Consider the following 14712-nt stretch of genomic DNA (forward strand, 5'->3'; position numbering starts at 1 on the left):
TTCTTTCCCACCCTGTCCAGCTCTGGGGCACAGAGCACAAGCTTGCAGCCCTCCTGCCTCCTTCGCTGAAACATCAGTACAGTGATAACTGGCAAATAAGTCAGTAACTAATGATGCCCATTTCACAGATGCTCTCAATTGTTCAGGGAGAGTCATCTAGGTGAATGGAGACTCAGAAGATTGGGACCTGGGAGTTTCCTGAACTTTATTTGAGGACATGGATTACCACGTTTGTTTCCTGTTGACTGCTTCTCAGTGGGAATGGATTCACCTGTACTGTGCTTGGATTGGATAGGGTATTTGGGAAAGAACATGCTTTTGACAGGCTTCATTCCAGACAGAAGGATGACTTTAAAACCAACAGACAGTGATCAAAATGTGAAGACTGAGGCCTCCACCATCACCTTTCAGGAGCGTTTATCATGAGCTATTGTGGCCATGACATAATTATAGATAATAGCAATTGATGATTTGGATGTCAACCTACTCTAGAAATTACTTTCAGATGGAGGATCCCTGCCTGGCAAAGCCCCAGCAGAACCACTGACTCTGAATACTCTGAATTGCTTTCATCTGTAATTTAGCTTTGATATCTCCCCATTAGCATGCATTGTAATGTAATATGTACATGTAATCTCATGATTACATCTCACATATAGGCACACATATATTTTTGGATGGTCAAAAGGATGAATATCTACTATATTCTCCACATTATGGTGAGAAACTTGGAAGTAGGTTCCTATCATTAGCCTTACTGACAGAGCAAGTTGGCCAGACATGAGTCCTGGAGAAATCACACAGGAATGTTTTCATAGATTTACTTAATAAATCGCAGGTCTATGGCCTTGTAGCATCTAAGCCCTTCAAAGAATCTTTCTTCCTTCCTGACTTCCTTACCTTCTTCATGATTAGGCTTTCTGAGGAAGGAATTAAGGCAACGGCAGCGGCGTACGTATCCTCCGTCACATACCTCCTCCCTCCCTCCCCATCTCTCTCTCTCTCTCTCTCTCTCTCTCTCTCTCTCTCTCTCTCTCTCTCTTTCTTTCTTTCTTTCTTTCTTTCATTTTGGTTTTTCAAGACAGGGTTTCTCTGTGGCTTTAGGAGCCTGTCCTGGAACTAGCTCTTGTTGACCAGGTTGCCTTAAACTCACAGAGATCTGCCTGCCTCTGCCTCTTGAGTGCTGGGAGTAAAGATGTATACCACCATCACCTGGCTTCCTTCAAAGGATTTATGATGAATACTAGCAATATTGCATGTATCTGTCCTTATTCTATCATAGTCTTCAAAGAGACCAGTAACACCTAATTAACTAACATTTCCAGATATTATTAATCACACTTAAGAACTGGAAAATAGAGCACATATCCTTTGTCTTTTTGTAGACCTGTCAACACTTTAGTTTTCCCCTTTAAAAGACAACCAGGAACTCTTCACAGTTAACAGGTGTGGTTAGCTACAAATTAGGTGATAAGTTTTGCTACGTATCTTCAAAGAATTCCAGTGTCCCTGAGAATTTTCCTTGTAGCATTTTTTATTACTAAGTTATTATTAAGTTGCTAGTGAATGGATATGTATGTATTATATGCTTGGGAAATTCTAACTGCTGAAGACATAGATTGAGATGAAATAGAGAAGAAGAAGAAAGAATGTAGAGTAATTAGGACAAGAATGAATTGGAACAGAGTATTACAATAGAGAACTGGAATTAGAAATGAGACAGAATAAGAGTAAAAATTTTAAATGATTATAAAGGAAAAAAATAAAGATCACATGAATAGAAAGACCACATGAGTGAAGATTCTTTTCCTACAGGCATCAGCCTTTAGTTTTTATGTTTATTGTGTCTTCTCTTCTTGAACCCCAAGTGAACGAACGTCTTCAAGGCAGGCCCTTTAATATTTTCAGTAATCAACATAGAAGTGATCCTGTCAAGAGAAGTCCTCACATAAGAAGAAAGACTTCCTAAGTTTTCTAAATCGTGTCTTTGCTTCCATACTTCCTCACGATAGTTATCACTGAAAACCAGTCAGAATGGGTGACCAGGCCCCACCCACACTCATGGAGCTGGCCAGACAGACACCGATGATGGAGGCACCTTGCTCATTTCTACTCTGGAGAACTTGTCTGTTTGGTTGCTCCCAATGATGTTTTCAAATGCCTTCATTACAGATGCCTTCACTGACAGACATACAAACCACCCTGAGGGTCATAGTTCCTGCCTGGTTGGATCCATGCTTTCCTATAGGAGCCGTGATAAAGGATCCCCACCTGGAGACTTTGAAAGCTCTGCTTGATGGACTAGATGTGTTAATTACAGAGAAGGTTCACCCCAGGTAAGCAAGCAGGACTCAGATTGGATGAGGAAGGCTCTGTGGGTGCAGAGAAGGAAAAACTGGCTACAGGGAGTACTCCATCTAGTTATACAATGGCAAATGTAGAGGACCCAAGAGTAGACATAGCCACTGAGGAATAGGCCTCTCCCTGTCAGGCCCACTGACACAGGCAGAATGAGGCAGGGGTTGATGGGAATGGAATGGAGGGAAGTGAAACTGGGCTAGAGATGCCTCACTGTCAAAGATCCATTTTCCCTGAGTCTGAGACCCTGGGTTTATCCTCGGCTTTACTTATTTTTAATTATGTATATGTAACAGTGTGCATATACAGGTTTATTTTTATGTGTGTATGTGTGCCAGTGACTCAAGTGCTTCCAGAGATTAAGAGAAGATATTAGATCACCTGTTGCTGGGGACACAGATGTTTGTGGATGCTGGAAATCAGATGCTGGTTCTCAGGAAGAAAATGAAGCCCTCTTAAATACTAAGCCATATCTACAGATCACTGAGAGAATCTATATAGCACGTTGGGCTAGTGTCGTGAAGGTGAAGGGTATAAAATCTCTAAGAGACAGGCCTGTTGGGTCATTATTTGCTCTGAAAGATCTAGGAGAAAGGGACTGAAGCAAAGAGACAGAAGAGTATGGAGAAGCATAGGCTGAATGCCCGGTACACAGGGGTCAGATCATTAAAGGACTCACTCAGTAGATTTAAAGGACACAGTGAGCTCTCATTCATAATTGCTTTATTGAAAATGACTGGAAATTGTAATGCTAAGAACAGTGGGGAAGTAATATTCACCTTGTGTTCCTACCCAAGCAATGAAAGACAATGGTTCAGTCAACCGGATGTTTCACAAAGCAGATGTGCTCCTTATCCTTATGTGAGATAGACAACCCGGAGATGGATTCCCTCCAGCAACAGAACACTGTGAGACCCTCCTCACCCAGTCCCCTGTGCTCTTTAGAATTTCCTTTCATGTTAACCCCTTCCTCATACCTATGGTTGGTCATACCATGAAAGTGCCAAAATGGATTCCCCTCAATTTTCAGATTTCTTTTGATGTACTAGGGCAGGGCCGTACTGTTGACAGATCATGTGCATCCAGTTCTCTGTCAATATTTTTTCTTCAAATATGAGCAACCAGTGAAGCAATCTTCTTTCCCAAGTACATCCAAAAATGCTTGAAGCCAGGTTTTGTGTCTCTAATGAGTCCTTTGAGTCCAGGTTTTCATTTCTCAGAGCCCAGCAGTGATCCCTCCTCATTTATTGCCAACATGAACATAGAGAGGTCCCCATATTATAGAAACAGCATTTCTGACAATCTACACATCTCTTACTCACAAAGCAGACCTCTTTCGGCTGTCTTATACCCCTCAGAGTTTCCATGAGCTCACTGCAGTGTTGGCTAAACCTGTCTGGATGGACATCACCAATGTCATCATAGACCTCGTCAGGGGCGGGGTACATCTCCCTGGTGAGCAGAGTCAGTTTTGCAGTGTGCTGCAGCAGCTGCTTCAGGCTGGCCACAGACAGGAAGTTCTTCATAAAATTAACCTCAATGAGCTGGGTGCACTGGCTCAGGGCAGGCAAGAGGGAACTAATCTGGTAATCCAAGATCATACAACCCTTCAATCGTAATGTCTGCAGAGTAGCTGTCAGTCTCTCTAGCAGCCTTGCTAGAAGTAGATGGTCTAAATTTAAAAAGGTTACACCACTTAGATCCAGATGTTTGAGCTTGTGGATGCTTGGACACTGGGACAGATAACTCATGTCTGCATTTGATAGCAAGCATCGAGTGATTGAAAGGGTCTCCAAGGGACTCTCCAAGCACCTACAGAGAGACAAAGGAGTTTATCTCAGTAAAGTCTAATAACGGTAAATAAAGGATGATACTTCAATTTAGCAGAGGCCAGTTAGGCCTAAGTTCATTTTGAGAGCATGGTGAAGCTCAAGACCAGGGTATTCCCTGATGCAGAGTTAACAACACATGCAAAATTGCTGTAACAGTTTCTGTCCTCAAATCTGTTCCCAATGCACAGTCGAGCACAGAACCATCTAAGCTGACAGTTGGTATCTGCAGGAGACCAAGAATGACTAACAAGGGTACACTTATAACCATCTCTGGGTGTTGGGCCTCATGAAGCCTGTGTGTAAACCCCAGCGTAACTTCGTGAACCAAACTAGTGTTTGATGAGGCCCAGTGTAATTCCCTGAGACTAACTTGAGTTGGCATGAGGCCTGGTATAACTTCCTGAGCCTAACTAGAGCTTGGAGTCCTGACTTTCGCTTGCTGACCTAGACCTGCCTCTGCCCAGCAACGTCTCCTGAAGTGTGGCAGAATATTATTGGCACTTATTCCTTACTTGGCCTAAACCCATCCCAAGCTGCTCCAGCCCCATCACCATCCTATACAAGGGCCTGCCTGATACCATTATATGAGATCCTGCTCTGACAAACTGGCAATTCAGTGGGTGTGTTTCTCCCCCTTGGCCAATTGGGGAGAGAAGCTGGATCATTCAATACTCAGCATCCAACTGAGACCCAGGGAGAGTTCGGTGTTTCCAGCTCTTCCCCACTTACCCGACCCTGCTCTATCTGCCAGAGAACCTGGCAGCTGTTTATGCCAATAATATTCTCAATGAGCCCCACTTTTCTAGCGCAGCCTCTGTCCTGCTAACAGGGCTTCCCTGTTGTCTCATTCACCCTCAATCAGTTCCCATTGCCCTACTTCTGTTCAAAAACACTTGACCATTGGGGAATGTGTGTATGTGTGTGTAAGAGAGGTAGAGATAGTGGGAGAAAAAGATACAGAGAAAGAGAGAGAGAGAGAGAGAGAGAGAGAGAGAGAGAGAGAGAGAGAGAGAGAGAGAGAGAGATAACAGTTAACAGTCCTGAGGAGAGAGCTGACATGGGGCAGCATGTGGCTTAAGACCTCATACATTTGGTGGATCTGTTTTTGCTTCATCTGGTTCCCTAGCAAAGACGGTTCCTAGATCATGAATGCTAGAGCAGCAGAAAGACTACAAGATCAATCATCCTACGTCATTGCACTCCTGCATTCAGGAGCGGTTGGAAAGCCACAGGTGGACACTGATGTGTCACGGAACACTGCAAGACTTTTCCCCAGCCTGTGGAGCAAGAACTCTATCCTTCCTCACCTGAGTACTTGATCCAGTCGTTCATTCAGGAAGCAGACATTATTCAGTTGGAGATGCTGGATCTTTTTGAGTTCTGATATCTGGTAAATGATCTCTGTAATACGCTTATTGACCTTCTTCTCCTTTCTCAACCACTCAAAAGGTATGAAGATTCCATTGAGAAAAATTTTCTGAAGGTTTTTCATTTGTCCCAGGCCAGGGGCTATCTTCACAAGGTCACTCAGGGTCCAACGTCCATTCACTGCGAATTCCCCTATAGAGCTTGGCTCAAATACCTCCAGCAGCATTAGGGGGTTGAAGATAGGGGTGTCCCAGAACTCCAGCTTTGGACACATCACCTGCACCACATCTTTTCTCTGCTTGGCCCACCAATAGAAGTATTTTAGGTATTTACAGAGATATGTGGTCATGAGGGAAAAGTCCATCCACACAGTCACAACCTGTTTTTCCCTTCGTCTGGGACCATGCACCATGGGTGGGGTCTCACTTATGACATCTGGAGAGCAGACACCATCCTCTGTTCCAACCCAAAAGTTCCAGAAGTCATGTTGGGCATCCCGCAAATCTAGCTCTTGGAGTTTGCAAGTGCTGTTGGTCAAAGAGAAGGAGATTCAAATGACAATTTGAGTATCAATTTATACTTTGCTTTGACCCCACACCTCCACTTCCCTGAAATCCCTTCCTTGAACCCGGAGTGTTTTCATTTCTATTGACTGACAGAAGAGGGAGGAGAGCCATTGTGTATTGACCACATCTCTTCTCATTGTGCACTGCACACCACTGTCCTTTTGCACTTATCCACTTCTCTAAGCTCTGAGTCCACTTGATCACAGTCTGAAGTCTGTGTTCACTTCCCTCCACCCAGAGCCTTCCTTCCATGATACCTTAGTCACTTACCTAGGTCGATCCTTCTGGTTAATCAGCAAATCCAGGCCCCCCAGCACAGCCTTCAAGGTCTTCAGGTTGGGAATCTTCATAAGGGCTCCGACAGGGAGGCATGGGTAGGGCCAGGCTGCCACCATTGCCCTTATGATGTCTGTCTGTCTGCCAGTGAAGGCGTCTTTGAACAGTGGTGGGAAGAAAGCCTTGGGGAGCTTCTTCAGAGAAGCAGTGGCCAAGGCTTCATTCTTTAACAGACTTTTTCTGGCCAACTTCTGCAGTGTGGGTGGGGAGCTCATCCTGATGTGCAAGTAGGCAGATGCTGTGGAAAAAAGCAGAGGAATAAAGCCTTTCAGATGAAACACCTTTAGCAAGCCACTTGTTCCTCCTCTGTTCATCGTGTAAACTATGCAGGGCCAGAGCCCCTCACCTGAACAGGCTGGAAGCCTTAGATTTCCTATTTTCCACTATCTGTCTTTCTCATAGCCATAGTCCCCTCAAAGGCCTCATGGAGATGAGTACACATTTGAACTAAGGATCCTGGTTATCTTACCCAATCATACTCCCCTGCGTCATACTACACTTCAGTAGGCCACGAGGAAGAGGAGAACCAAACATGAACCAAACACTCTTGTAGGCAACCATCTTCAAATGCCTCTCACAACCCTCAAGTGCAATATTAAAGGTCCCTCACCCAAACTATGATTCGAATTTAATCAATGGAACTTGTTGGGAGGATCTGTGAAATGGATTCAGTTCCTATTATTCCAAAAAGCTTCAGAACCCAAAGCGAAGCTGAGCACTTGGAAGACAAAGGCCCAAAGATCCCTCTGAGCTAAACAACATGCTGGGCAGCACGAGGTTGACAGAGGGAGTACAAATTCTAATTTGTGTTAATTAAAAAGAAAAAGAGAGAGAGAGTTAGATATTAGGGGGTGAGAGCTGAAAGATCAGAGAAGTAGATCCATCAACCACTAATTCTTACCCCTGGGAACTCCTCCGACCGAACAGGGTCTCAACAACTCCTCAGACTGAATGCCTTGAGCTCCTGTTTCCTCCCTCCTTATATTCCTCTCCCCAGCCAATCACATCCCTTCTCGTGTCCACCTTCCCTAGTGTCGGGATTAAAGGTGTGTGATTCTTAAATACTGGAATTAAGCGGTTAGACATTACCACCTGGCTATGTTGCTCTGTTTCTCTTTTAGACTGGATCAATCTCTTGTAGCTCAGGGTGGCCTGAACTCACAGAGATCCAACTACTTTTGTCTCCCAAATGCTGGAGTTCAGGTTTTTGCCACCACGGCCTGGCTTCTACATCTAACTAGTGTCTCAGCTTCACACTTGGATCCTCAGGTAAGCTGTATTTGCTATATCACAAACAAAATATCACCATGTATAATCACATTGAATTCCATATTTCTAACGAAGACTGGAGTAGTTGTGTAGAGTTTGCTCCGTGTGCCCTAGTCCTTGAATTTTGTAACATAGGCACTCTAGTAAGGCTTCTACAATTGCGATCCAGATCTCAGAATTTGTAACACTTCACTTCAGTGGTGTTCTAGCTTAGCCTGGGCTACATCAGACTTTCAGTTTTAAAATATTCCCAACAAACAAAAGAAAACAACAACAAAAACAAAAATACTAACAGGAAATGAGTGACTGTTGATCCCGGTAGGACTGTGTGTCTTCTTGGGGGTGAATGCCTTAAATAATCAGGACACACATAACGTGTTACAGTTCCAAAAGTTCTAAGCAGTCACTCCAGGTTCAAAGTCTCACAGTGTCTTGCCTGGCCATTCTAATCCTCACACTTTCCCTTCATAGCTCCACCTTTCAGCCAAAAGTCTCCCCCTCTCTGGATGATTGAACATCTTTGCATCCAATCCCACTTGGACTAATGCATTTGCAGCTTAAGTAGATCGGATGTGGGAATTTATAAAACCTGAGACTGTAATCAAATCCCAAACCCCTCTAAAATACTTCTCCACAAACTCTGAGCTCTTGGACACATTGTCTTATGTATATTATTGTTATGGAGTTTCTTCCAGAAAAAGGCGCAATAGCTTTCTAAGGCCTATCTGAACTCATTTTGTGCCTGAGTTGATCTGTACATCTCAACAATCCTCCAGCCTATTAGAAGTTAAGGAACAGACCATTTTCAGTTTGATTAGATCTCCATGCAGGAAGGAATGAACTAAGATACTGTTGAAGATGAGGACCCATTCCCAGAGTCATCACATGAACCCTAAATCTTTCTTAGTTTTTCCATCCTTCTTCCCTTCCTTCCCTCCTTCATTTGTTCTTTCATTCCTCCCATCCCAACTCTCTTTCTGTATTCATGTGTCCTCGCTTTTTTTCTTTGTTCCTTCCTTTATTTCCACAGCTATGTTAGTTCTGTTTTTGATGAAATCATTTTCATGGTATTCCAAAAACCATCTATGTTGCCCAGTGGTATTGAGTCAGTGTCTTGAAATCCAATGTGTATATTTTGTTTGTTACGGGTACCTCTCTTCAAGGAATCATGTTGGTGCTGACTAGCCAAGCAGGGGCCTCCAGAGGCAGGGAAGGAAGGGCTCTGAAGACCTAGAGGGGAAGGCTCTCTCTGCTCTCCTCCTCCGTGCTCTCTCGATTGGCAGTAGTTTAAAGGGCCAAAGTTTAACCTGTCCCTTCCCTAACACATATGATGAGCTAACTACATTTGAGACAGCAGTACATTGTGTTGATTTCACCTGTGCCTGACATTTGGTGCTTTGGGTTCTCAGTGACTGAACTGTGTGGAGATGAAGATATTGTGTTTATAGCTTGTGTTTATAGCCTGTGGCAGGCACTCCAAATGAACTCCATATTTTTTTCTATTATTCCTCCCATTCCTTCTCTCTCTTTCTATTTCATGTGTCCTTTTTTTCTCCCTCCTTTATTTCCCTGGCTATACCAGTTCTGCTTTTCATGGAATCATTTCCATGACAAGGCCAGAAAAGAGCTGTATTGCCAAGAAGTGCTGAGTCAGTGTTCTGAAATTCAGGGCTCTTACCTCTAAGAAATCCTCAGACCAAAAGAGAGCTAGTTGCTTTCCCTCACACCTTATGCTTATCTCTAGAGCTGGGATTAAAGGCTTGTGACTGACTCCCTAGTATTGGGATTAAAGGTGTGAGCCATGATCAAGTGTAACTATTTTTGCATTGTTCTTGTGTAGCCAAGGGTGGCCTTGAATTCATTGAGATCCAGCTGCCTCTGTCTCCCAAATCCTGGGATTAAAGATGTTTGACACCACTGCCTGGCCTCTAGTGACTTTGTTTTACCTCTGACCATCAGGCAAGCTTTAGTTACAGAACATACATAAAATATCACTACAGAGAGTAACTTACTTGATTTTGACACTGGTAGTAGATGTCCTAATCCCTGCAGGGACAGATAGTCACTCCAGGCTCCAAGGCTCAGAATGTCCTCTCTAGCCATTCTGATCCCCATATCTGCTTTTCCCTCTCACACATAACCCTTGTAGCCCCACCTCTCAGCCGCAAACTGCCAGGAGACTGGACAATGGATCAACCACCCACTTCATCCTCTTTGATATTTTACACCTGTAGTTTGAGTGTGTCAGATCTCATTTTCATTGACTTCTCAGTCTGCCCTCATTGTCAGCCACATTCAGAGAGTCCGGTTTGATCACATGCTCGTTCAGTCCCAATCCAGCTGGCCTTGGTGAGCTCCCATTAGATCAGTCCTACCGTCTCCATGGGTGGATGCACCCCTCGCAGTTCTGACTTCCTTGCTCATGATCTCCCTCCTTCTGCTCTTCATCTGGGCCTTGGGAGCTCAGTCCAGTGAAGTTCGAATGGCCAAAAGACACTTAAAGGTCATGCTCAACCTCCTTAGCGATCAGGGAAATGCAAATCAAAACAACATTGAGATACCATCTTACACCCGTCAGAATGGCTAAAATCAAAAACACCAATGATAGCCTATGCTGGAGAGGTTGTGGAGTAAGGGGAACACTCATCCATTGTTGGTGGGAATGCAAACTTGTGCAACCACTTTGGAAATCAGTGTGGTGGTTTCTCAGGAAACTGGGAGTCAACCTACCTCAGGACTCAGCAATTCCACTCTTGGGAATATATCCAAGAGATGCCCAATCATACTACAAAAGCATTTGTTCAACTATGTTCATAGCAGCACAATTTGTAATAGCCAGAACCTGGAAACAACCTAGGTGCCCCTCAATAGAAGAATGGGCAAAGAAGGTGTGGTACTTACAATTCTTTATAATGAGTGGATGATACACTTAACACATCCCATCCTACCCATCTTAATCTTGTTCTTTTTCACTTTGTCTAATGCAGGCATAAAATCTTTTTAGAGATATATTTTTAAATAAATTCAAATACAAGACATGTATTTTGTAAAGATGTATGTCTATATGTATCTGTGTATTTGGACAGTAACAATGCACATTTCAGTGATAAATAGTGAGGGGATGGCTTCCATGATTTTGCAGAATCCTTTGCCTTAGCCTAGACTCACCTCAACTGCACAGGGATATCCCTGCCCTGGGTTTTGAGTGCAGAGATTAAATTCATGAGCTACCTCCCCAAAATTGTTCACCTATTTTATGTTTACACCAGTATGCCATATATTCACACTGTGTTTATCTGACCAACAAAGCTTTTCTTCTGGAAAATATCTTCTGGCTTCTGTGCAGTTACACTACTAAAAATAGAAGCCTTTAATTGTGAAATGTATGGAAAATATTTATGAAGTTTTATGTAACAAAAATTGGTAACTAGTCATGTGGAAGTGAATAATACCAGTTAGTGTTTATGTTTATGGGAAGATTAATAACTGCTGTTTCTACCTAGTCATTTCATACTGTCTGATCAATAAACATCAAACATATTTGCATTGTAAGTAATTCATTCAGAGCTAAATATAGCCTGTTTACCACTTAGAAATTGTACCACTGTGGTGTTTTTATGTACAAAATAGTTATTTATCTATACATTTTAAAAATAAGAATAAACTTAGACTATTCTTTATTGCCACATAGAAAATGTATCATTGAAATTTACAGTGACATATAGCAGCAATTTGAGATCAGAATTTGTGAAATTCAAACATGAACTCCTGTACACTAAATATGAAGAAATACCTATGACTTGAGCTGTTAGTGTGGCCTCGTGGAGTAAAATTCTGTGTTTAAACCAGCTATAAGCAATTCACAAAATCAAAAATATGTATAGTGCCCAAATTAGTAAAACTATGCACATATAAATAATTAAATGATTTACAGAAAAACATAAGAGTAAATGTGATATAAGTGTCAGGGAATAAACAACCTATACTTAAAGAGAGAAGACAAATGCCTCATAAATAATGACAAAGATGGGCTAGTAGGTAACCCTAGTAGGTCACCCCTCTATCCCTATTTCCTGGTGGTGCCAACTATCAAATGCCCCAGCTGCCACTCAGGCAAGTGACAAGGGTCGTGAACACTCACCACTATTAGTGACATCTTCACTTTTCACAGAACGAAAACTTACCATTTATTCAATACATTCCATCTTTACTCTAAAAGGTGGGTGAAGAACTGGACTTTGAAAATTAAAGGGTGGGGCTGGAGAGATGGCTCAACGGTTAAGAGCATTGCCTGCTCTTCCAAAGGTCCTGAGTTCATTCCCAGCAACCATATGGTGGCTCACAACCATCTGTAATGAGGTCTGGTGCCCTCTTCTGGCCTGCAGGCATACACACAGACAGAATATTGTATATATAAAAAATAAATAAATATTTTTAAAAAGTAAAAAAAAATGAAATTAAAGGGTGTTCATGTATATATGTGAAGTATGGAGAAACATATGAAGTTCAGAGTGTACGCATCTTCTACTTCCATTCTTGATTCATCTTTAGAAAGCTTAGTGTGACCACATGCAGAGCAATGGAGAGAGTAACTGGAAATATATGTGCAAACTCTGCACAGATAGCTGTGCTGAAAATGCTAGTTGTCCTAGCAATGCATAGAGGACCTACACATCGATGGAATTTTCATCACCTGACTCTATGGCCATTTACTTTTACCCACTTAGGATGGCATTCACTGAAGGAAAATGGGGTTTCTTTTTATGAGACATCACCTGATAGTGCACTAAGGAAACTCTGAAGAGGCAATCTATATGTGATGGATCAAGATATAGAGTCCTTCTTCACAGAGCACCCTGTCTGGGAATTTGGAGAGTAACATGAAGAAAAAACAGCATACTCTCTGTACAAATCAAATGTATGAAAAACATCATTTAGTCTCCTCTAAAATAATTTGGTGATGTTTATTAGTGTGCAGTTTGGGAGAACAATGCACAAGATTCAAGGCATTGCTATAATGCTCATCCTCATGACTCTTCATGGAATAGTCAAGATGACATTTGCATAGAAAATTCAAAGAAACTTACTTTATATACAAAATGTCTTCCAAGTCCCCCGTCATGCCTGGCCCATATGCTCTGTCAAGAAAGAAGGTATAATATGTCAATGAGTCTGAATCCTTCCCTTCATTCTGCTTCATTCTCCAGAAGCACCTGGGATGAACAAAACTGGCATCCTGAGGTGAAATGTTCTGGAGCAAGAAGAGCAAAACCAAAATGAGCATGTTTTTCTGCTCTAAGCCTGGGCAGTTGGATTATGACATGCCATGCAGATCAGCACATCAAATGGGCACCTGGGTATCCCCACCTGATGAAGGAGGGTCATCTGTCTATGTGTTACTCTCATTGGTTAATAAAGAAACTGCCTTGGCTTTTTGATAGGCAGGATTTAGATAGGTAGAGTAGACAGAACACAATGCTGGGAAGAAGGCAATGAGATTGCCATGAAGCTCCAGCCCAAGATGGATGTAGGTTAAAGTCTTGCCAGTAAGCCATCACCTTGTGGTGCTATATACATTAATAGAAATGGGTTGATCAAGATGTGAGAGTTAGCCAGTAAGAAGCTAGAGCTAATGGGCCAGGCAGTGTTTAAATGAATAAAATTTGTGTATTGTCATTTGGGGTGTAAAGCTAGCTGTGCATGAGCTGGGCGGGACCAAAAGCAGGCCCATCGCTCCTATCACTACAAATTGGCTGCCCAACGTGGATAACTGAATCCTAAGAATGCCTGAGAAAGCTTGGGAAAGAATAGAGTAAAGCATTTTTTTTTTTTTTTTTTGGTAGCAGCAATTTCTCGGGTCGGCTCTGCTTGCTAGAGGCAAGCAAACACTCTCATCTAAGAGAGGCTTCCTGACTCAGCTTTTGCTGCAAAACCCTGCAGCTCTTTTAAGAGGTCCTGCCATGAAACACTTAAACGGTGTTGATGAAAAGCTGAACGCATGCTTTTCGGTTTTCAGCCATAGCAGGAAAAGAAGTTGAGCCGTTTAAAAATGCCAGCTTTTCTGGGCAGTCCTGCCAGGGCAAACTTTGACTCTTTCAGGGAGACAGTCCGACTGAGTGTGGTCTGCGTGTGGAATGTTGCAGCTTGCTTCAAGGGACCTTGAAACACCATGGAGTTGTGGCCAGAAACATGGCTACAGCCGGAACCTCTGCCACCAGGCTGGAAAGCTAAGGAATGGACTGGATCCAGCCGTCAAAGCCCTGGCCTTAGTCCTACCAATAGGCCACCAATATTGCTTGGTAAATTAAAGACTCACGTGGTCAAAAAAAGAGAGATATATAGTAAAAGAAAGATTCAAAGTACAAAAAAACTTCTAAATTGTTTACAGTATGTTAAAAATATATGTGGGCTAAAGGTTAAAGTTCTTAAAATAAAAAAAAAGAGAAAGAGATAGTTGGGTGTGGTGGTACACACCTTTAATCCCAACACTTGGGAGGCAGAGGTAGAATGACCTCTGTGACTTCAAGGTGTGGCAGGACACACCTTTAATCCCAATGCCTGGGAGGCAGAGAGAGACAAATCTCTGTGAGTTCAAGTTGTGGTAACACATACCTTTAATCCCAGCACTTGGGAGGCAGAGACAGGAGGATCTCTGTGAGTTCAAGGACAGCCTGGTCTACAGAGTTATTCCAGGACAAAGATACACAGAGAAACTATCTCAAAAAGACAGGAGTTCAGAGTATTCAGTCTGAGGATTCATGGAGACTGGACCTTACCCGTTTAGTTTGAGGATTTGGTAGATATAAAAAGTCTCTCTAGTGGTTGGCTCCTTTACATCACTCATCTTTCAATATTTACCCTGACATTACAGGTGATTGTCAAGGCAGTCAGATGGGTCTGTATTTCTGTAATTTGGCACTTGCTTGCTCTGTACTTCCTGTTTGTGCAATTGATGTGTCTTTCTTAGGTCTCTAATGGGGATG

General features: G+C 42.7%; 1 protein-coding gene across 1 annotated transcript; it reads right to left on the reverse strand.

The window, feature by feature from the left end:
• Positions 1 to 2059: 2059 nt before the first annotated feature.
• On the reverse strand, positions 2060 to 6774 carry LOC119817167 (PRAME family member 12-like). The gene is made up of 4 exons (XM_042055279.1): positions 6395 to 6774; positions 5498 to 6085; positions 3659 to 4170; positions 2060 to 2181 (listed from the first exon to the last, which is right to left on the reverse strand). Exons 1-4 carry the CDS (start codon positions 6772 to 6774, stop codon positions 2060 to 2062), a joined length of 1602 nt encoding a protein of 533 aa, XP_041911213.1.
• Positions 6775 to 14712: the final 7938 nt, after the last annotated feature.

This window comes from Arvicola amphibius, chromosome 6 (genome assembly GCF_903992535.2).
Source record: "Arvicola amphibius chromosome 6, mArvAmp1.2, whole genome shotgun sequence".
Lineage (NCBI taxonomy): Eukaryota > Metazoa > Chordata > Mammalia > Rodentia > Cricetidae > Arvicola > Arvicola amphibius.